The 25,680-nt window shown below is 31.3% G+C and overlaps 1 protein-coding gene and 1 pseudogene across 7 annotated transcripts in view; one reads left to right on the top strand and one right to left on the bottom strand.

Annotated features, from left to right (window-relative positions):
* The window catches only part of STXBP5L (syntaxin binding protein 5 like), a 243,509-nt gene that overhangs the window by 185,046 nt on the left and 32,783 nt on the right, over positions 1-25,680 (bottom strand). For 6 of the 7 annotated variants that reach the window (XM_036218792.1, XM_036218791.1, XM_036218789.1 and 3 more), the window contains exons 4-6: positions 16,306-16,387; positions 12,822-12,922; positions 4,395-4,529 (exon numbers count right to left, since the gene is read on the bottom strand). In XM_036218792.1, the coding sequence (XP_036074685.1) occupies positions 4,395-4,529; positions 12,822-12,922; positions 16,306-16,387 (318 nt within the window). Of the gene's footprint in view, positions 1-4,394; positions 4,530-12,821; positions 12,923-16,305; positions 16,388-25,680 lie in introns of those variants that run through there. The other variant, XM_016158814.2, reaches the window with a different exon arrangement.
* On the top strand, positions 12,533-12,651 carry LOC118601977 (annotated as a pseudogene).

Here is a 25,680-nt window from a genome sequence, read left to right on the forward strand (position 1 = left end):
CCAGGGTAATCGATAATTGCTTATGAGTCTAAGAGCATATTATTAAACAGACCTGTGCCCTGTCGATCTGACTTTAAATTTATTCTACTCTGATAGCTGGCATGTTTCTTTATATTTCCTACTTTAACTTATATCATTGTTGAATGTGCCTATGTCATGGTTAAATATTATCTTATATAACATGACCATATATTTATTATTGCTCAATTTTCCATACTCTTTCTTCAATGACCTAATTGTGCCAGATTAATTCTATTATGATTACACTGACATAATTATAATTTTTTAAGCGCATATGAAAATCATCAAAAATTCTACATAAAACAATAAAGATTTAAGTTTTAGAAACTCTTTGGAATCAGAAAAGTAACAAATTAAGTGACTCCAGGTTCCTGACTCCCCAGAATGACCTAGAGAAATAAATGCAAATTTACCAGATATTTTGTTAGTGGTTTTACCGTAAATTTCCTCATCTAAAAATAGATATAGTTGTACTGACCCTACTGACTAATTGTGAGGATTAGAATATACATATAGCACCTAATGTAATGTCAAAACATAGTAAGAACTCAATAAATAGTATGTATTATGATTGGAATAATTGAAAATCAGAGTTACTATTTGAATTCTAGAATACAAACAGGAAGAAAAGAAACTAAACAGGGCTTCATAAAAAGTTGATAGAGCTTTGTGCAGTTACATCATTTACACATAAATGGACTGTTTTACTATGGTATAAATGCCTCTGATAAAGGACAATATCTTTCAATTATTCTTTGGGAACTAACAATATCTAACAAACCACAAACTCCTGTCTCTTGGATTTGACTGGAACAACAAATACTAAAGCATACTCCATGATAAACTAGTGAATATGTAAGGTATTTCGCATAGTGTTCCATATCAAAAATGTTTGGAAATCCTGAACTAAACAAAGTTAAATGTTTTCTCTTCTATGGAACTTCTTAGAGCTGTAATATGTAAATGAACATTGCAAGTCTTTAATATTTTCCAAAATTATTGGTCCATGGAATCCTTTTTCTTTGACCTAATGGAATCACTGAACTCTAGTTAGACCATATGCAAGACTCACTTTAATTCTCAGACTTCTTCTATAAAACACTCAAGCTCAGAAAATAATCTAGCATTAAACTTGTTATTTGTAATGGTTTCTTCAAACTATATAAGAAATTTTACTTATTGTAAAAAAAGGAAACTTAGAAAATGCCGAAAGTTAATAGAAAAAATCTTTATTTCACTGCCTAGATAAAATGACTGACTTTGATGCATTTTTTCTGACTGTTCCCTAACATTAAACTTCCAAAAACTACCAGGTGTTCCTTGCAAAACTTATGGCCATTAGACATTGACTTAAAAATACAAAAGCATCTATACACTCTGGATTCTGTAATTCCTACAAAAATTACTTTAGATAGAATTATCAATGAATTTAAATTCATGTAATATTCATCTATATAATGCACAGTAATTCTTCTAAGTAACCCTATTTAGTTCTTCCCCCCATTCACCACAATGGCTTCTTGATAGTTTCCTTTGGAGACATACTTTCTGTTTTTGTATCTTAAATATTAGTATTTCTTTGTATTCTATTCTAGATTGCCATCTATTCCCATATTAGAATTCAAAAGCGTGCAGGAGCCAGCAAGTATTGCAAATGAGTTAAGAAGGCTAAATAAGACTCATGTCAGACTGAATAGCATATTAGCCACCTACAAAAGGAAAGTTGTTACTTAGTTCCAGTTGATTACTGACTGCCAGGTAAGAATGCAGGACTAAGACTAATTATGATATTTTTTTCATGAAAAGCTGGAAATCCAATTTTTTGTTTCTACTTTACCAATTTTTAAACATTTGAAATAATTTTGAATATATTTAAATATTTTAATGCCCAAACAGAACATATCTGTGAGTCAGAATTGGTTGACTGTCTTCTAGTTTTCTACCTCTTTTCTGTACACTCTTCATGCGCAATCTCATCTATTCTCATGGTTTCAATGACCATGTAAATTCTGGTCTCATTATCTTTAGATCCATATATCCCACTTCCTATCGTTATTCCATAACGATTTCAATTGAATGTCTTATAAACACATACAACTCAACCTACCTAAAATTGAACTCATTATTTTATTCTCAATCTATTCAATCTCTTGCATTCTTTCACTAAGCGATACTTTTATCTACACTCAAGCCAAACATATGGGAGTACTCTTAATTCTTTTCCATTATTCTCTTAATTCTTTTCTATTATTCTCACATCTTCCCACAATATTCAAGTCTTGCCTCTTCTATCTTTTAACTATATCTTTTATATGTCAGCTTATCTCCACTCCTAAGTTCACCACCATAATTTTTATCAGGAAGACAGTCTTTTCTCTCTTCAATCATTCTCCATATATGAACTCAAGAGTAGTCTTCCTAAATGCAAATTTGATCCAGTCAATTCTCTGCTTAACACCCCTCAAAATCTAGCCCCTGGCTTTAAGCGCACTTCTCAAATTGTCTTATAAAGCCCTTCATATTATATAACCTGATTACCTCTTCAGCTTTATCTTTTGGCATCCTCTTCTCCAGCCATTCCAACCAAGGTACTTAAAATTCCCTCTTCCTGGAACAACCTATCTTTCTCCCTAAGTCCTTCACTCATCTAACTGAAACTCATTCTTCAAATCTCAGCATAGATTAAACTTACTTCACAGATACTTCTTTGAGACTCCATGTCTATATTAGATGTCCTTCTTATATTACATTATATTTCCAATACATGTAACTGCCTTTTTACTTAATCTCACCTTAATTAGAGTGGAAGCCTCTGAGAGGACAGAAACTATGTCTTACCAGTTTATAGTTGTTTCCAGTATTTACCATATTGTTCAATAAATATGCCTGAATGAGTGTTAAATACAAGACTTGCACTTATTATTTAATTCTGAATTTCATGCTCAAATTTTAATCACATGTAGAAAAAAATAGGTTACATTTTTTTAAAAGCTAGGGATGCCCTGAAGAAATAGCTATTTCTGTACTATAAGCTGAAATATATTTTCCCATAAAAATATTTTTTAATGTCAGTTTAGTTCTATACTAGTATTTTATGAGATGTTCTAAAAATGTCACTTTTTATATGGAAAATATGTTTCAGTTTCCAAATAATTGATATATACATTTTAGGAACATGGATTACTTATAATTTTGGGAATTGCCTACAATTTTATTTAGGAGACCACTAAAAATAGAAACAGGCTGAAACATAGCAAATATTAAAAGTATTTCAAGAAAGAACTTAAACATAACCTCACACATCTCTTAAAGACAATTCTACATTCTCACACTTAGAACATAAAATGTTAAAAATTTGTTTTCAAAATTATATTTATGAAATAAATTGTTAAAATTAAATACATATTTTATTATTGATCCATATACTTAACACAGATCAACAGGAAGTAGCATGCATTTTCTTATGTATCTCAAGAGGTAGAGAGCAATTAAAAGACTCAGGGAGATTGTAACTTGGTATTTAAAGTTATATCTATCACACTACTTCTACATTTCCATGGGATACACTTTTGGAAATGTGGCCTAAGTAAACCAAAAACACAGTCAGGAGGTGTTGCCTACTAATAATTTCTTGAGAATATTTCAAGGACATTTTCAACTCTATTAAACACTGGATTTATGTAAATGGTAAATTCTATTCTGATGCCAAATTACATGTGTAAGATTCTACTATAAAAAATAAAAGAACCTTATCTTACTCTTTAATTTCACCAGTTTACCCTCTTTTAAAATATATATTTTTAAATTAATTAGTCCTAAAATCATAAAGTATAGATCATATAAATATATAGGTAAAGTATAAGTCAACTATTTCAGGTACTATTAATTTGAAATATAAAAAGGATTTGTTAAGTAAATAAATATGGAAACAATATTGCAAAAGTGGTGAAATATTATATCTGTTTAGATAATAAACTCTTTGTAATTACCTTAGCACATTCGACTGAAATAAAATGATACATCTATTATGATTTATACTAATATTAAATTTGTATAAAAGCTCTATAATTGAATCACTCAAGTTTACTTGGGTTTTTATCAATACCCTAAAACAATATTATTAAAACAAGCATTAAGTTCAGCCTATTTATTGATTTTATAGGATTAAAAGTATAGGGGGAAAAGCCTTTCACAAACAGCTAAAGAAGTAGATACATTTTTGAAAGAGATATAATTATCTAAAGAATAAATGTTTTCACTCATTTAATCATAAATTAGCTACAATGTTTCAAATAACTCTATAATTTGATATATGTTATATAACCATATGAAATATTTAAGCCAAATAAAGTTATATTCAACTTCAAACTTACAGTTCAATTGCCTTGTTCCACATGATAACATATCCAGAAAGCACGAAAGATTCAATATTTACAATATGTGTATTTCCTCTTTCTGTTCCAACATAGAGCCATTTACTCTGGAAAGGTAGATGACAGTAAGTAATTCTGAAAGAAAGAAAATTACAATTAAAATATCTAAATTTTATTTCTGGTCAGCATTATATTTTCCTTATACTTATTATATCGTGATAGCTATATAAACAAGAAAATTTACTATACATTAAAGTAGAATTTCATTATTAGTGAGAGTATAGGATGAATAATATATCATTAAAAACAATAATGATAATAATAAACACTAATGATAATAATAAATAGTATTAAGTATCTGACATAGACATTAATATATACTATTTCTGATACTGAAAACAGCACAAAACATGTATATACATATATCTGTCAGCACTACAGACAAATACATATAATACATATATATATAATTTACTAAGAGGAAATTAAGGCCAAAAATTTTATTTTTACTAGTCTAGGACTGACAGCTAGTAAGTGGCAAAACTGGAATTAAAATCCATTCTTGCTTGGTTGCAAAATTATCATCTTTCTACCAAGCTACACTGTTTCTTGTTTTTTTTTTCCAGTAATATCCAATTCAAATAGAAATTAAGTACATTAGAAACATAAATTTCAGAGTTCTCAGAGAATTTGTAGCTATGTCTATACAAGATGGTAAATTATCTACTTTTTATTCAGATGCTTGACATCTTAGTATAAGGAAAGCTTATAACATACTATTCCCTCATTTTTTTATTCTGCCTTATCTTCACAATAGGCTTTCTGACTAACCCTGGGAACCTGTTCCACAGCCAGGGAGAGCAACCATGACTCCTATATGTGAAATCTGGGAGTTTACCAGAGTCTTCTCTTTATGGCATCATCACTCTTTCTAGTTTGGCCTACTCGTGCTCTTTGATTACTCTTAAAAGGACAATGGGGATAAGATCACAGTTATCTCTTGACAGAACTTATTAAATTATAATATTTCCTAGAGTTTACTCATGAAAGGAGCTAGTAAATTGTTAGAAGTTCTAGACAGAATTCCAATGCCAGAGAAACAGAACAATATGAAAAAAAAAAAAAAAGAAGAATGTGAATAGTAGAGTCCCAACAAGATTCCATCTTGTACCTCTTTATATAACACTAAACATTTGGTCCCTCAAATTTATAATCTGTCTGGTTCAGTGAATTATTCAACCTGCCTCTCTAAACCAAACTTCATCTATTCAAAAGTATTCTGCTGAAAGCACCTTGCACACAATATCTAAAAAACTAGAAGCCATGCTATTCCATACACAAAAAGTTATTTGACAATCTAATTAAAGTGTAACTAACCTACATGACATTGGACAATTCTGATTAAAACTCAAAGTCTAGAATTCCTGTTGCCAGGAAATATTTAATTATGTTCCACAGGAAATAACTTGATGAGATCATGTTTCCAGGCAATGAAGGACCAATTTTAAATTCACTCTAAGTAGAAATAGAAAACTCATTTTAAAGAGAATTTAAGAATACTCTTTCTGAATCACAGGGAGAGTAACGAGGAAAAATCCCACTTATCCTATAAAAGTAGACACAAATATAAAAGTTCAGGTAGAAAATGAAAAAAACATTAATATTACATAGTCATTTCCAAAGTGAAGAAGAAAAGTCTAAGAACTGCTAGGTTCCAGGAATGAGATCTGAAGCAAGAAGCAGAATTCTAATGTACACAGACATTACAGTACAATAACAATGGAATACAAGAAGAAGATCCAAACAGGATTAGAACTATTCCTGGAATGAATACCACTTTTTTTCCTCATTCATACTGACAATAAACTAAGACCCTTCATGATGAAGGGGTTCCATCTATGTCCAATGTCCAACAGATGGGTAGTAGGTAAAGAACTAATTAAGAAAGATTTCCAATAAAAAATAGTAATGTGATATACTTAAGATGATTGACATAGATGAGGGAGAGGGAAGGAAGATGGCATGATTACTATTGGACTGTATGTTTGATGACTCTAATAAGCAACTAAATCAATATCCTTATACAACTTAATTTATTATTGTATTTAATAGTTACACTTTCATTTGTAGTGTATTTCTATCAACACCTCCTTCAATATAAAGAACTTTCTGTTATATGTGAGCCTTGTAAAAATCATCTTGTTTTTACATATATATTCACTATCATTCTTCTATAGTAAATCATCTAAGACATTCATAGAATTCCACCCTTTGATCATTTATTCAAACTTCACTGAGTAATTCTTTGTAAAATGCACTGTCCTTTATTACAACACACCTACTCTTTTCCCTCAAAAAACATACCATCCAATAGAAGAGATAAGACAAATAGACGAATAAGAAAATAAAGGTAAAATTGTTAATTGCTATAAGAAGTTCAAAGGAGGGATGAATTAATTCATCAAGGAAATCAAGGAAAATGAACATTGAAAATTATATTGAATTGGGCCATTAGAGATCAAGTAACTGTAATTTGATATATATTACATATATAATAAACAAAATAAATGTTTCTCAAGCTTGAATAATATACAGATTTTTAAAATTTTTTTGCTGATCCTCAATTTGACTTTTTTATAAATTCTTTAGCTGATATATAAAATAACATAAACTGTGAACACACCATATATATATCTTACTGTTGAATTGTACATTTGAAACCTACTGGATTTTGTTAATCAATGTCACCATAAGAAATAAAAATAATAATAAATTATCTTACCTATCAATAACAAAAAGAAAATATATAAACTCCTCATACTTATGGTTCTTATATGCACATAAAACAATACAAATTAAACACAAATAAAACTACAACTAGAATTCAAATTAATGACATTAATTTACCACAGATTAATTATTTTACAGAAATACAATTACTTCACAATAGGGATATGGTTCTGACTGCACAGGTTCTTTTGAATTTTGTGTTCCTGTACTTACTCTGTGCTTCTCTCTCACCACTTGCCCCTACTTGAACAGTTCTGAATTATTCCAAAGTATATCATCACAAAATTTTACAATCATTTGGTATGAATACATAATACACATGCATAGTCCACTTCTGTCATTTCATTAATTCATAACAATTGAAATAACACTATTTGGTGCCAACATAACTATACAAGAAAATTTAACTTCATATATAGGATCTGTGTGGCAGTTTATTTTTCATGGTTTATTCAAATCATTTGGTATGTTTCCATTAGTCTCATTATAAAAATAAAAATATTACGATCAAATTACTGTGGAAAATTCTCAAGCCCAAGACTATGCTCATCGACTCTAGTTTGAAAAACACTGTCAATACACAAGCCAAAAATATATTTTAAAAAGCAAATGGCTTAAAATTAAAGAAATTATGCTTTATGAAATTTAGTGAGAAATTACAACTTTGAAACTTTTTCCTCTAAGTTCTAATATTAGTTCAATTTAGCCCTATTTTTCGTCTGGATCCAGGTGAAACCTCTAGTACCAAGCATGAGGACTCTGGTTCCACTCCCTTCTATAATATTTACAATTATGCTTTATAACCTGGTAACTCTAAATCAGGTATATAATGATTGTGGATATTGAAAATATAAATGCCAAAGATGACAATTCAGTTGTTCTAAGGTTACATCTAGCAATACTGTTTTAAAACTCTTTTGGGTGGTTTTGATGCATGACCACAGTTAAGAACCATTAAATTATAGCAGCATGAAGAAATCCAAAACATTGATTCAAAAAAGATATATACCCTAGTTATAATAGCCATTATTTATGATAACCAAGATATGGAAGCAACCTAAGTGTCCATTAATAGAATAATGTATAAAGAAGATATAGTACATATATACAATGGAATATTATTCCATCATAAAAAAATAAAATCTTGACATTCGCAACATAGATAGACCTAGAGGATATTATACTAAGTAAAATAAATTAGACAAAGATAGACGAATACCATATAATTTCACTTACATGTGGAATCTAAAAAACAAAATAAATGAAGAAGTAAAATAGAAACATAGATACAGAGAACATTTTGATGGTTGCCAGATGAAGAGGTTAGGGAGATGTGTGAAAAAGGGGGAAGAATTAAGAAGTACAAATTGGTATTTACAAAACAGTCATGGATGTCAAGTATAGCATAGGGAATAGAGTCAATAATATTGTAATAACTATGTATGCTGTTAAATAGGTCCTATATTTATCACTTTGAAAGTTATATAAATCACTATGTTGTTCACCTGAAACTAAAATATTGAAAGTCAACTGGAAATAAAAAACAAATTTTAAAAAACTACTAAATTATAGCAAAAATTCTTAACTTTTGGTAAAAATAAATATAACATTAAAATTCATATTACCAGATTCCGGCTACACAAATTATGATACCACATATCTGAAATGGAATATATGATTGATATTTTAACAATTATCCTTAAATTTGCTATTCAAAATGAAATCCATAGAGAGGCATGGACATTGCCTGAGTGCTTAGGAGAAATTAAGAATCTCAGGCCCACCCAGAATCAGAAAGCGCATTTTTTGAAGAACCCTAGACAACTCATATATACATTAAAGTTTAGGAAACACTTCTCAACATGATTCTGATATAGATAATCCATGAAACTACATCTTAGGAAACACTGTTCTGTGGATGACTGAGTGCTGCTTACTTACTCTCATGTCAAGATAAGAGCCTAAATTACTAAGTAGCAAGGATAAAGGCTTACAGCTTTGTAGTCTCTCCAAAATGGCTAATGATAATTATAATAATGATGATAATGAGAACTACAACAACAGCCGGGGAAAGGGACAGATAGCTACCCTAAGATTCCTTTAGCTTCTTAAGTCAAAGGCTGATATTTAAGAATTTTAGTGGAAAAAACTGTAAATAAAGAAATAAAGAATTAAAATTTCTTTAAGAAAAATATGTAAAATTTTGGACAACCTGTACCTAGCTAGAACTATAATACAAGAGACAAAATTAAACATATAAGTGAAAATGTAGATGAGTTTCATTCATAGTCTTAATTGGCTGCCAATCAACTAATCAGAGAGTAATAAACTCTGTCAATTTTGTCATCTATAATTAGTTAAGAAACTGTCAAACACAAGTCAAATTTTAAAAATAAGCCTAAGCTCTGTAGTTCATAAGGAATAATATCACAATTTCTTCTAACATAAGCACCTCAGAGAAGCTTATTCTCATTCTCCTACAGCAAAAGAAAAAATATTCTCTACCTTCGCTTAAATTCATAGAATTTTTTAATTTTTGAATGAGAGAATTGATTTAGAGGAGGCCATGTGGGGAGCAGGAATGAGGCCAGGATTATAAAAGTATAACGGGGAGCCATAATCTCACCCCACCCAGCAGTAATGAGGCATCTCCACCTATCCCAGATATCAGGAAGAACAACTAGAGAAACTGAACTTCTACTCCACCTGTTAGTAACAAGATGACATCTGTCCTTTCTATGGCAGAGAAATTTCAAAACAACTCAACCAAAACAGAAGGCTTAAATAAGACCTATAGTTTCATAACATAATACCAAAATGTCCAGTTTTAACTTAAAAAAAAATCACTTATCATACCAAGAAATAGGAAATTCTCAATTTGAATTTAAAAAGACAATAGATACCAACACCAAGATGATACATACATTATAATTCACTGATAAATATTTAAAAGAAGTTATAATAGAAATACAATAAGCTAGTATGAATAAGATGAAATAAAAATATGGAAAGTCTGAGTAAAGAAACAGGAGATAGAAAAGAACCAAATGCAAACTTTACTACTAAAACTACGATAAAGAAAACATTTAAACCTATGTTATACATAGGTATATTCTTATCAACAGAATGGAAGGGACAGAAGAGTCAGCAAATTCAAAGATGAAACAATATAAATTATCCAACTGGAACAACAAACAGAAAATAGATGAAAAAAAAAATGCTAGAGACTCAGAGACCTGTGAGAAAAAACAAAAGACCTAATAATCATATTATCAGGTTCCCAGAGGGAAAGGGAAATAGAATGGAACTGGAAATGTAGTCAAAGAAATAATGTCTAAAACCTCCCCAAATTTTGCAAAAGATAAAAATATTCAAGATGCTGAGAAAAACCGAACAATGAAATAAAACCATGACTGAGTATAGCCAAACATCAGAAAACTTAAAAAAAAAAAAAAAAAAATCTTGAAAGCAGCAAGAGAGCAATAACACCCTTACTATAGGAAAAAAATTTCAATGATAACAGATTTCTCATCAGAAAAGGAGGCCAGAAGAAAGTAGAACACTATTCAAGTGCTTAAAGCACTCTCAAACAAAAACTCATAGACACAGACAACAGTTTAGTGGTTACCAGAGGAAATGGGGAAGAAATGGGGAGGTAGATAAAGGTAAAAGGGGTCAAATATATGGTGATGGAAGGAAATTTAACTTTGTGTGGTGAACATAATGTAACATACACATGATGTATTACTGAATTATATACTTGAAACCTATATAATTTTATTAACCAATGTCACCCCAATAACTTTAGTAAAAAAAAAAAAGAAAGAAAGAAAAAGAAAATAACTCTCAACTCAGAATCCTGTATCTACCAAAAATATCCCTCAGGAATAAATGAGAAATTATTACATTAAGTGAAGGAAAACTAAAAAATTGTCACCGAAAGACCAATCCATCTACCTACACAAAAGTGTAGGGTCAAATCTCCTCAAACAACTGAAACAAACAAAAAATCAGGATGGCAATATTTGAGTAGGTAATATTTTTAGTGGTAAAGAAACAAGAGTATAACAACTCTTGGCTCATCTTTAAATTTAATCATCTGAAATTTCTGCTTCATTATTTATTTTAAAATTTAAATAAAATAACCAAAATTACATCTAATCTAAAGAAAGAAGTCCTTTCTAGTTTTAGTGAACATCCAAAATAGAAACGTGCATCTCAAAAAACACTGGATACAATAAAAATTTCCACTGATGCTGAATCTTAAAATACTATGGACATAATACTCATGAATACTACTGAGAATACTGAATGTTAATAATTTAAATAACGTAGTGTGCAGATGAAAAGAAAAAGAAAAAGCTTCAGATAGAGAAGAATGTAGAGCTGCCATCCTTTTTTCTCACTATACCTACAAAATAGGTTTACTTAATTAAGCACTACCAATATAGAGATAATTCTTTATGAACTATAACCATTCGACAAAATGAAATGAACATTATCTTGAGCCCTCAGAAATGACCGCCTGTCTCTATTATTCACCTACTTCAGTTTGAATAGAACTTGCTAATCTGCATAAATTTACCTCTCAGAGGTTTTTCTTTCATGAACACCAAATTTTGCTGTGATGGCCATTCCCATTCACTGCAAATAGTGTGATTGTTTCCCAAATAATAAACAAATATCAGAATATTTTACAAATTACAAGGACAATAAAATACAAATTTTACTTAATCCTAAGGTATATTATCCATTAAGTGGATGTGCTTTATGTTCCAGGCTGGTTGAATCCAACATAGAAACATTAAAATTTGGTACAGTTTGATACAAAAAAAAATCTAATAACACTTCCCATATCTATTTGCCTAACTTTCTCTTTCTTATTATTAATATTTCATTCTAAAATGGAGATTTGAATTTTGATCAAATTACCATCTTAAACATTAGCCTTGGATATGTAGTAGTGCTCAACAGTACCAACATTTTTATATATCTAAAACTTTTGTCTCAGTATTTTTTATGTAAAAAAAAAAAAATTAAGCAAAAGGGTGAAAGTGTAGGCTATAACTGACATGATCCGAAGGTTAGAAATATGTTTACTATTTACTTGGCTCAAATTTTAGGTCAGGGTTTTTAGCACTCTGGCCTAGGAAAAAGAATACATCATTACTGAAGCACTGGTTTATAGGGAAGAGGACAAATGGTTAGGAATTCCCCATTAGTAAATGACTAAATCTATATTAATTATAAATTTCCTATGAAAATAAACTATTATAAAAGCAAGCATAAATATTGAATTATTTCTAGTTACTAATATTATAAAAAAAAGTCTTTCAAAAGTTAATCTAGTCTATGGCCATGTCACCCTGAACAAGCCCAATTCCATCTGATCTTGGAAGCTAAGCAGTATCAGGCCTGGTTAGTACTTGGATGGGAGACCACCTAGGGAGACCAGGTGCGGTAGGCAGAACAAATTTTTTAAAATAAGGATTGTAAGCTGACAAGGCCCTTGCAATCTGTGCTGTCAACTAAGGGTTGCCTCACCTAAAAAAAAAAAAAAAAAAAAAAAAAAGTTAATCTAAAACTTGGAAATTATTTTCTTGTACATTAAAAAATTGTTAACTCATACATCCTTACCGTTCTCGGTTAAATTTAAGAGAATGAAGAATAGCTGGCCTTTTTTGTCTAAGGTTCCATAAATGAAGTGTATCATCTGAACTTGCACTGACCAAAGCACCCTGGAACAAAAAGAAGATAAATTAAGCAAGTGATTTACTTAATTTAGGGATTTTTGTGAAACAAAAACAAGATCATTTACTGAATTGTTCATTGCTTAAAGAGCTACTTATATCTATATAACCTAGAAATACAAGGAAGGTCAACTGCACAAATTTCAAGGAATGCTAAGAACTCTGGAGTGGAAGAAGTAAGTAAACTATAAAACAGGATGACTATCTCAAGAAATATACACATATCAATATAGAGAAATAATTACAGTTAAGTGTCATTGTGACTCTTAAGAATCTGTTTGCATTTCCTTAGGGAAAAACTTAGTCTAATCCTCTTGTTTCTACTATTCATACATATACTACATAGCTTTACAGAGAAGCAAATATCCAACCCAGTTTTAAAATTCAATCTGGTCATATAAAAATTCCCTATTTGTAAGAATTTTCTATATATTGTGGTTGGAAATTATATATTCTTCCTAAAGAGTATATTTAGTGCAATTAAATTTTTTACAGTTCAAAAATCTTCATCTATAATAAAGAAAACATCAATAACAAAAGAAAACATTTTTCCAACTAGAATTCAGTATAACTTCAAAAATAATACTAAGATTCATTTTATAAGACCTCCAAATACAAATGAATCCTATTTCAAATACAATACAATGTTCTCTATTAATATGGCAGACACCAGATAACTAGCTGCCATATATATACAAAGTCATATGTGGCAGCCATTTATATACACACACATACACATACATATGTATTTATATATATATACACACATACACACACACAAACTATTTATTTCACTGATTTCAGTAATATCATCTTAATCTATGTTAGAAATTTTACCATTATAGTTTCCCAGATAAAAATGTCAATTCTTGCCCTATGACAGATCCTAAACCTACTCTAGAATATCTAATGTGTTCTATAAAAGTGACCTTGCAGAATCATGGTGGTCCTGAGATACCAAAAATTCTTACTTCCCAAAGTGCTCTGTTACAGGTAATCTTTCATAGTTTATAACATCGACCACAGATATAAAAATGATTACTCCATTTAAAGACTAAGATAAACGCTATTGATATTTTTAGAATTTATTTCTTCTTTAGGAATTAGAGAAGAGAAGAAGATAGGACTATAAATGCCCTTCCATAACAATTCCTAAGACAAAAATGTTCATGTATCCTACAAGGGTTCTCTTTATATTCTTTACCTGTGATTTTAGTCTCAAAGAAAAATAGTTTTTAAAAAGCCAATTATAATCAGACTATATCCATTTTAAAATGTTTTAAAACTTTGTATAATTTGCATATTTGTATATACGTATATACACGCGTTCAAAGAAGTATGCATTGATATGTACACTTGAGTATGAATTCACAGATCATTACATTCCATGCAATAAAACATGCCCCATACATGCCTTGAGAATTTTTATGTTTGTTTGCTTATTTTATTTGTAATCTATTCCCAAATGTTTCTTGTATACAAACTGGAAAATTATTTAGATTTCTTAGAAGTGCTTGATAAGCTACAATATTTTTTGACATATAGGATACTGATCTTATTTCTTGGGAAAGTGAAATCATTTTGGATAAGATGAGAATAAAATGTGATACTGAAATTAATAAAACATTCTCCATATTAAATAGTTCTATGTTATACAAAAGATACAATATGCCACAGGCAATGGAATTAAAATAAAGCAACATATGTCAATAATATTTTAGTGTAATAGTTGAATAAATCTAAAAAGGAAGTCAATATTTATTCTATGACAAAACTAGGAGGTAACATCATCGGAGGGAAGTAAACAGGACTATTGAGCATGACAGCGCCAACAGAGATATAAGACACATCAGCAGGGTATCTAGGGCTCATTTACAAAAGCAAAGTGACTCTACAAGAAGCACTACAGAAGATATATGAAAAGATTAAAAACTATGTATGAAAATACCAATCATTAGGTCAGAAACTGAGAAGTTTGGGAAAAGGTACAGAACCTGAGTGTGAGGTAGATCAAGGTGAGTAGTTTAGGATAAACAATGTAAACAACGAAAGAATGTTAAAGGTTTGTCTTTATACATTCTTAGTTACATAGCACAGAGTCAAATTTGGGGCCATAAAGGCAATTCTCAGAGGACTGGACCCAGTGGAAATACTGGGAAACAATTTATGCCTGCCAATACATATCCAACAGACTGAGATCTCGCATCTAGGAGCTGCAGAGTAACACAGACTTCAGAAAGGTTGTCATTCTAGATACTAATGACTAGCTATTACAAAAAAAATTTTTTAATGTTTTCCCTTTTCTTCCTTATCTCCCTCTCTCATTTGGGTACCCCAAGCAAGACTGCGTACACGGTTTGTCAATAAGGAAAATCTCACAGCCTTCTAAGAAAGATTTTGAATCAAGAGAAGTTAAAAATGGACATCTGCCAATACCACAAATATTTCATGCTTCAGGTATCTCTGATACAAAGTTACATGAACCATTTTACCCATGCTTATGATTATACATTCTTAGAAAGAGATATATACACAAATATATGGAGATATTGAATTTAAAAAATCATTGTTTATGCCATAAGAGTAATGAGTAGTGCCTCATTTTTTTCTCAAGCTATTGAGTTCAATCTGCAAAGTACCTTAGGAGATTTTGTATAGCAAAAACTTTTTAAAGAATTTTTGCACTACCTGGCTCATTTAACATAAAAATGCTCAAGAAGACTCAAGGGTCCACTGTAAAAAATGTGAGTCAAGAAGTTGTTAAGTAGCCTTCAACTAATGGAAGATCTTTAAACTTTCTTAGCATTATAAATACATAATTTTTCTTTAGGGAGTTTATCAACACCATAAGTCTATAAAAATAGGGATAGGGTAGGCAGCCTATTGTCATAATAGCTATGGATACATAAACAAAGGCATATATATACCAACAAATGCATATGGAGATATATACAGATAAAACGACCATAGGTAAATAAGTGAAACGATTTTTTTATGGAAGATAAAGACAAAATATAAAATTGGTGCTGAACTACAAAGTTTAAGTTGGTGGTAGGAGAATGTATAAAAGAAAAGTTTAATGGTCAGTAAAACAATCAAAGAATTTTAGTAATTTAAAAAAAAACATTTAAATAATCTATAAATTATGCCACATCATCACAACGAAATCTTCTAATAAGCTCTTTTAAAATCTAATAAATGGACATAGTACAGTTTTATGAAAAATATGACCATGAATAATATTGCATACATATGTATCTTCAAGCATTTAGCATCATAATATAAAAAAGATTACATAAATGAATGCTGTGTGTGTGTGTGTGTGTGTGTGTGTGTGTGTGTGTGAAATAAATAGTCGAGAAAATCCTTACCTCATTGATCAGGAATTGGAGCTGCAGGACAGCTGCACCACTTTCATGTTGGCAATGACAATCAACACCAGGTCTCCCGAGTCTAACATAAATAAAAGTTAAGGATTCTAATATTGTAATTAGTACTAATATTAATTAGTAAAGAAGAAACTAACTTAATAACTGATGTTTTTCTTTTTAGTTAACCTAATTTTCATAAATAATTTAAAAATCTTAGTCTTTGTTGATGCAAATTACATTATATACCACAGGACCTCAGCAAAATGGCCAAATAAAACATTCATCACACGTGTTCCCCCTCAATAATTTGGCATCCAAATTATACACAGATAAAATTACCTTCATGGAAGTTTCCAGATCCAAGTAGGAGATTGTGAAACCCTGGTGCAGTTTAAGAATGAAGAGAGTCATTTTGAGAAGGTAGGCTCACATCCAGGTGGCTGACTCACTGACTGTGGTCTTGGCTACAGAAATGGAAATAACTCTGTACTCCTAAGACCTCAGCAATAGCTCTGCCTGTCTGGCTTTACGTTTGTAACCAGAAAATGCCATACACCAAGGGACCCAGAGGAGTGGCGCTCACCCATGCATCAGGTAATAGGCATTCGGATATTGGTCCTAGCTGTGGATCTAGAAAATGCTTTTGAATCAGCTTCCACCCCTCTTGGCTGAGTGCAGGGGCCTGTGAAGGTAAGCCTGACAAATTCAATCAGTCTGTAGATTCTGAAATGGCCCTATAACAGAGCTCCAGACCATCCCAGCCCCATTGGCATATGGACCCTTTAGAAGACACTTTTGTCTGCACTTCCAAAGATCCTGAAAGGGATCCAACCTCCTCCTTCAGTCTATGCTAAGCTGCTGTGCTGAGCAGGCCTGCTGGCATAGGTAACGAACAGAATAATTTCCATCTGTGCTCCGAGGGTCCTGAAAGGGCGCTGCGCATGGCTCCAGTTTCCCTACAGCCACAGTCTGCTAGAAGTCTTAAGGGTCCAGGGTCCCAGCTGGAGACATTTTCATCTGGAGATCCTGATAGGGTCCCATACTTTATTACAGACCCCTTCCAGCCATAGCTCATTAGCAGGCATACTGGTATGGGGACTAAGCAGGAAATACTCCCATTTGTGTCCCCAGATAACTTAAAACAGCCCTTTACACAACCTTAGGCCCCTCACAACCATAGTCAGCCAGTAGTTCTGAAGTTCCAGGATCCTGATGGGAAACACTCCTGTCTGTAACCCTGGAGACTTTAAGAGGGCCCTATTCTCAGTTTCAGTCCCTTCCAGTTATAAACCATAAGCAGTCTAACCAGCACAGCGACCTGGCAAGAGACATGATCGCACCACAGGAGATCCTGAAAGGGCCCTATATGCCATCCAGCCCCTCTAGCCATGGTTAGGGACCAATCCAGCTCATCCAGTGATCTGAAGGGAAACATTCCTGTCCATGCCTGCAGAGCTGGGTCTGTGAACCTCAGTTTTGCCTGTGAAATCTGAAATAGTCCTGACAGTCACAGTTAAGGGTCAGTCCTGCCCACCAGGAACCCACCAGGGAACCATCAGGGACCCACCTGGTGACCAGGCAATGGACTTCCCAGGGTTCTGGAGGAGCCTACACCTACAGTATAGCTGGCAATAGGCCCACTGTTTGAGGACCCTTGTCCAAGTGCCACCCCACAGAACATGGTACTAGAGGCAATTGTATCCACCCAGGGACTAAAAAGGATCCACACCAGCTTTAGCCTTGGTAACAAGTCCACTAACCACAGACCCAATGCAGATGCAGTAACAGCCTCATAAGTGGCTCCAACCCAGCACAACTGCAATTTCAGAGGTAATTCTGTCAACTCAGAGAACAGACACAGGTCTTTGACTTCTAAAACAAGTCTGTAAAGACTAGAAGTGTTTGTTGTCACAAATACAAAGACACCAATGCAAGACTACAAAGTTCATGAAGAATCAGGCAAATTTGATACCACCAATGGAAACTAATATAGCTCCAGTAACTGACTCGAAAAAAATGGAGATCTATGATTTGCCTGACAAAGAATTCAAAATTATCAGCTAAAGAAACTGAATGAAATGCAAGAGAAAACAGATAAACAAAATCATGAAAACAATTCATGAACAAAATGTATTTAATAAAGAAATAGTGACCATAAAAAAGAATCATACGGAAATCCTAAAGCTGAACAATACAATGACAGAATGGAAAAATTCAACAGAGTTTCAACAAGAACTCTCATCATGCAGAAGAAAGATTTGGCAAACTTGAAGACAAATTATTTGAAATTAACCAGTTAGAGAAAGAAAAAGAAAAAAGAAATGAAAAAGAATAAAGAAAGCCTAATTGAATTATGAGATACTAACAAGCAAACAAACATTTGCATCATGAGAGTCCCAGAAAAAAAGATAAAGGGGAAGAAAAATTATTTAAAGATGTAATAATTAAAAAGTCCCAAATCTTGGGGGAGAAATAAACATCCAGGTACAGGAAGCACAAAGGGACTTAAACAAGATGAACTCAATCATGACTATTATGAGACACATTATAATCAAAATGTTAAAGGTCAAAGACGAGAAGAGAATTTTGAAAGTAGTAAGAGGAAAATAACTCATCACATACAAAGAAATCCTCATAAGCTTATCAGTGGATTTCTCTGCAGGCCAAGACATAGCAGAGTGATATATTCGAAGTGATAATAGAAAAAAACTGCCAAGTTAGAATACTATACCCAGCAAAACTGTCCTCCAAAAAAAGTTTAAGGAGAGATAAAGACATCCTCAGAAAAAGAAAAGCTAAGGGGTTCATTACCACTAGACTAGCCATTATAAAAATGATAAAGGAAGTTCTTCAAGTTGAAATGAAAGGATGCTGTGTAAAAACATAAACATATAATAGTATAAAACATCATTGGTAAGAGTAAATATATTGTTAAATTCAGAACGTCCTAATCCTATAATGGTAGTATATTAATTACCTGTATTTTTTCTATTATAAAAGCTAAAGATAATTTAAAAGCAACCATAGCCACAGTAATTTGTTAATGGATGCACAATATAAAAAATGTAAAGTGTGAAAACAATACCATAAAATGTTGGAGGAGGAGTAGAAAAAGTGTTGCATTTTTGTGTGATTAAAAGTAGTCCTAGCTACAGAAGTCAGACAAGAAAGAGAAGTAAGAGGCATCCATATTGGAAAGTTAGAAGCAAAACTGTCATTATTTGCAGATAGTATGATACTATATAGAGAGAACCCTAAAGATTACACAAATACACACACACACACACACATACACACACACACACACACACAAACTGTTAGAACTGATCAATGAATTCAGTAAAGTAGCAGTATACAAAATTAATATTCAGAATTGCATTTTTATACACCAATGATAAACATTCAGAAAGAGAAAGTAATAAATAATCTCATTTACAGTTGCATCAAAAACAATAAAATACCTAGGAATCAAATTAACCAAGGAGGTAAAGACTTACTCTCAGAAAATTGTAAGTTGTTAAAAAAGAAATTGAAGAAGATACAAATAAATGGAAGTATATACTGTTGCTCATGTGTAGGAAGAATCAACATCATTAAAATGGCCACACTATCCAAAGCAATCTATAGATTCAATGCAATCCCTATCAAGATACCAAAAGTGTTTTCCAGAAAGCTAGAACAAGTAATCCTAAAATATATATGGAACCTTAAAAGACCTCAAATAGCCATGACAATCTTGAGAAAGACGAACAAAGTAGATGTTCTCTTCAACTAATGGTGTTGGGAAAACTGGACAGATATATGCCAAAAAAAGAAAAAAGAAAAGAAACTAGACCACCTTTTTATACCATATACAAGAATAGACTCAAAATGGATAAAAGACTTAAATGTAAGACCCAAAATTATAAAACTTCTTGAAGAAAACATAGTAAACTCTTTGATATTGCTAGTAGTAATTATTTTCTAACATACTTCCTCAGGCAAGGGAAGAAAAAGAAAAAATAAACAAATAGGACTACATCAAACTAAAAAGTTTTTGTATAGCAAAGGAAAGGAAATTATCAACAAAAATGAAAAAACAACCTACAGAATGGGAAAAGATATTCACCTATGATACATCTGATAAGGGGCTAATCTCCACATTTTATAAAAAACTCATACAACTCAACACAAAAAATCATGGGCAGAAGACCTGAATAGATAGTTCTCAAAAGAGGAAATACAGATGGCTGATAGACATATGAAAAGATGCCAATATCACTAATTACCAGAGAGCTGCAAATTAAAACCATGGTGAGATAGCACCTCATCTCTGTCAGAATGGCTATCATCAATAAATCAAAAAACAACAAGTGTTGGCAAGGATGTGGAGAATAAGAATCCCTTGTACACTGTTGCTTGGATTGCAAATTGGTACAACCACCATGGAAAACAGTCTGGAGGTTCTCAAAAAATTAAAAATAGAACTACTTTTTGACCAAGTAATTGCACTTCTGGGTATTTATCCAAAGAAAACCAAAACACTAACTCATAAAGAGCTATGCACCCCTATATTCATGTCAGTGGCTATTCACAATAACCAAGATATGGAAGCAACCTAAATGCCCAGCAACAGACAACTGGATAAACAAGTTATGGTTTATATATACAATGGAATATTACTCAGCCATAAAAAGAATGAAATCCTACCATTTTTAACAATGTGAATGGACCTAGAGGCTATTATGCCACATGAAATAAGTCAGAGAAAGATAAATACCACATGATTTCATTTATATGCAGAATTAGGAACAAAAGAAACAAACTAGATGAAGAGACAGATACAGAGAACAATCTGGTGACTGCCAGAGGAGAGAGAGGTTGGGGGACTGGGAGAAAAGGTGAAGGGATGAAGACGTACAAATTAGTAGGTATAAAACAGTCATGGAAATGTAGAGGACAGCATAGGGAATATAGTCAATAGTACTGTAATGGCTACATATAGAGCCAGATTGGTGATAAAGTATTCAGGGGGATCACTTTATAAACTATATAAATGTCTAACCAATGTACTGTATACCTGAAACTAATTTTAAAAAGTAAGTTGTTAGTGTCTTAAAATAGGCAGTTTTATGTAAGATGTTTTATGTAAGCCTCGTGGTCACAACAAAAAGAAAATCCATAGTAGTTACATAAAAGATAAAGAGAAAGGAATTAAAGCACACAAAACACATATACAAAAGATAAGTCACATATGAAGACAATACTTGAAAATTTCTGAAAATAATTAGAGAAATGGCAGGCATATGTACTTAACTATCAATAATTGCTTTAAAGATAAATGGACTAATTCACCAATCAAAAACATAAAGTGGCTGAATGAATTTAAAAAAAAAATCTAACAATATGCTGTCTACAAGAGACTCACATTAGCTTTACAGATGCATACAGCCTGAAATTGGAGAGACAGAAAAAGCTATTCCATGTAAATGGTAACCAAAAGAGAGCAGGAGTGTCTATACTTTTGTCAGATAAAATAGAATCAGTCAAAATCAGTCAAGATCACAATACAGAGATATACACCCATTACAATCCCAATTCATTAAGAAGATATAACAATTATAAATATATATATACCCAACATTGGAGAACCTAAATGTTTAAAGTAAATATTAACATAATGGGAGGGAAAAATAAACAGCAATACAATAATAGTAGGAGACTTAAATACTCCACTATTAACATTGGAGATTTTATCCTTAACAGAATTATAAGGAATGAGTAGATCTGAATAACACTGTACATCAAATGGAACTGACCATATGTTGGGACACATATGAAGCAAGAAGATTAAAATTATATTTAGTATCTTTTCTGACTACAATAGTATCCAACTAGAAATTAATAACAGGAGGAAAAGTGAAAAATTCATAAATATGTGAAAATTAAACAACACAATTCTAAACAACAAACGGGTCAAAGAAGAAAGCAAAAGGAAAATCATAAAGTATCTTTGGACAAATGAACATGAAAATAAAACATACCAAAACTTATGGAATGCAGGAAAAGTAGTTTTAAAAGGAAATTTTTGGAATGTATTTATCACTACATTAAGAAAAAGACCTAAAATGAACACACTAATGTTATATCTCAAAATATTAGAAAAAGAACAAACTAGCCCAAAGTTAGCAGAAGGAAATGATATCAGAATAGAAATGAGACTAGAAAGACAATAGAAAAAAAAAAACTTCAATGAAACTAAAAGCTATTTTTTTCAAACAAAATTGATAAAATTTTAGCTAGACTAACCAAGAAAAAAGAGAGACTCAAAATAAACAAAAGAATAATGAAGCAACCTGTGAAATGGGAGAAAATACTTGCAAACCATATATCAGATAAAAGGTTAATATTCAAAATATATAAGGAACTCATACAATTCAACAGGGAAAAAAGTACGTAGAGGATCCAAATAGATGTTTCTCCATCTGGCCAGTGGTACATAAAAAAAAAAAAATGCCCAACATCACTAATCAACAGGCAAATGCAAATCTAAACCATAATTAGATACCACCTCACACCTGTTAAAATGGCTATCATCAAAAAGAGAAGAGATACAAGTGTTGATGAGGTTGTGGAGAAACGCTAACCCTCATGTACTTTTTTCGGGAATATAAATCAGTACACCCATTGTGGGAAACAGTATAGAAGTTCCTCAAAAATTTTAAAATAGAGCTAACCATATGATCCAGCAATTCCACTTTAGGGTATATATCTTAAGAAAATGATATCTTGAAGAAATATCTGCATCTCAATGCTCGCTGAAGCATTATTTACAATAGCCAACACATCGAAACAACTAAAGAATGAATGAAGAAAATGTGAAATATATATAAACAAACACATACTCATGAAATATTATTCAATCATAAAAAGAAGGCTATCTTGCCATTTGCAACAACATGGATGGACACTGAAGGCATAATACTGAGTGAAATAAATCAGACAGAAAAATTATTTTTCCTCCCCCACCCATCCTTTACCTTTCTTAGAAACAGATCTCATTGAATTATTAAGAATGAATACATGAATAAACGAATCTTTTTTAAAAAGGTACAGACTTCCAGTTATAAATAAAATCTGAGGATGTAATGCACAATATAGAGACTATAATTAATAATATTGTACTGTATATTTGAAAGTTGCTAAAAGAATAGATCTTAAAAGTTCTCATCACAAAAAAAAATTGAAAATAAATGCCTGTTCTGATGTCTGTTTGCTGGACTTATAGGTGTGATTATTTCACAATATATGCAAATATCAAATAATTATGTTGTACTCTTGAAACCAATATAATGTTACATGTCAATTATACCTGAAAAAGAAAATGATCCAACAATATATTGTCTATAATAAACTCACTTCAAATACAATGATATAGATGAGTTTAAAGTTAAAGGATGAAAATGGATATACCATGCAAACATTGATCTTTTTAAATAGTAGGAGTGCCTATATTAATATCAAATAAACCATATTTCAGAGCAAAGAAAGTTACTGGAGACAAATAAAGACATTACATAATAATAAAAGGATCAATACACCATGAAAACAACCATCTTAAATGAGTGCACACCAAACCAAATCGAAATACAGAAAGCAAAACAAATAAAGCTGAAAAGAAAAATAAATATATCCAGAATTTTGTTGGAGAACCTAATTTACTCCACTCTTAGGATTTGACAGAATTATCAGACAGAACATTAGCAAAGATATAGAACTAAACAACACAAGCAACCAATATCTAGTTGAAAAAATGGAACATTCTACTCAACATGAAAGAATGCACATGTTTTTTTCCAGAGTCCATCCACAAAGACAGATCATATCTTAGGTCATAAAATAAACCTTACCAAATTTAAAATAATTAAAACTATACAAGGTATTACCTGACCACAATGAAATCAAACTAGAAATCATTGACAGAAAGACAACGAGAAAATGTCCAAATATTTGCCAAATAAAACACTTTTAAAAAATTCATGGTTCAAAGAAAAAGTCTTAAAGGCAATTTTTAAAACTATATATAACTGAATGAAAATTAAAACATGTGTATCAAAATTTGTAGGACCCATTGACACAGTGCTGAGAGGAAAATTAATAACACTAAATGCATACCTTAGAAAAGAAAAAGTATATCAAATCAATAACCTAAGTTCGTACTTCAAGAAATTTGAAAAAAGATAAAAATAAGTTCAAAAATAAGTTCAAAAATAAGTACAGAAAGAAATAAAGTCTATCCTTGAAACTAATACAATGTTGTATGTCAATTATACCTCAATTAAACCTCACTTAAAATTAAAAAATGGAGAAAATCAATTAAATCAAATGCTGGTTCCTCAAAAAAACTCAGTAAGATTTATAAACCACTAGTAAGATTGACTACAAACTACCAAAATTCAGCTAAGATAAACTAGAAAACCAAAATAGCCCCATAACTTTTAAATGAGTTGAATTTATAATATAAAATCTTGTATTTTTAATGTAAGTGAGTTGAATTTTTAATATAAAATCTCTCATACAATAGTCACCAGACCCAGGTAATTTCACTAGAGAATTCTACCGAACATTTAAAAAATTAACACCAAGCTTACACAATCTCTTCCAGAGAACAGAAGAGGAGGGAACATTTCTCAATTCACTTCCAAAGATGGTATTACCCCAATACCCAAACCGGACAAAGACAATACAAATAAATTAGCTCCAAATAGAGCCTATATCTAAATATAAAATGGAAAACTACAGAATTCTTAGAAAAAGATTTTTTTTTTAATTAAGATGCAAAGTAAGGAAAAGACTACTAAGAGGTGATACCAAAACACAATCTATAAAGTAAAAATTGATCAACCGGTTTCTGAAAGATCTTATTAAGAGGGGGAAAAGACAAAGACTGGAAGAAAATAATTGCAAACCATATATCTGACACAGAACTAGTAATTAGAATAAATAAGAATACCACAACAAGATATCACTACAAAATTATCAGAATGGCTAAAATAAAAAATAAAAATAACAAAATACTGGTAATGATGTGGGGACATAGGAGCACTCACACTGCTGGTGGGAATTTAAAATGTTGCAACTATTCTGGAAAATAATTTGGCATCTTCTTAAAAAACTAAACATGCAACGAACATGCAACACACCCCCAAATGTACCCCTGGATATTTGTAACAAAAGAAAAACCTATATTCTCACAAAACATGCACACAAATGTGCATAGCTGTTTTAATCATATTAGCCCAAAACTGGAAACCAGATGTTCTTTAATAAGTGAATGGTTAAACTAAGTGTGCTTCATCTATACCATAGAATATTACTGAACAATAAAAAAAAAAA

The sequence above is a fragment of the Rousettus aegyptiacus genome, unplaced genomic scaffold (genome assembly GCF_014176215.1).
Source record: "Rousettus aegyptiacus isolate mRouAeg1 unplaced genomic scaffold, mRouAeg1.p scaffold_m13_p_4, whole genome shotgun sequence".
Taxonomy (NCBI): domain Eukaryota; kingdom Metazoa; phylum Chordata; class Mammalia; order Chiroptera; family Pteropodidae; genus Rousettus; species Rousettus aegyptiacus.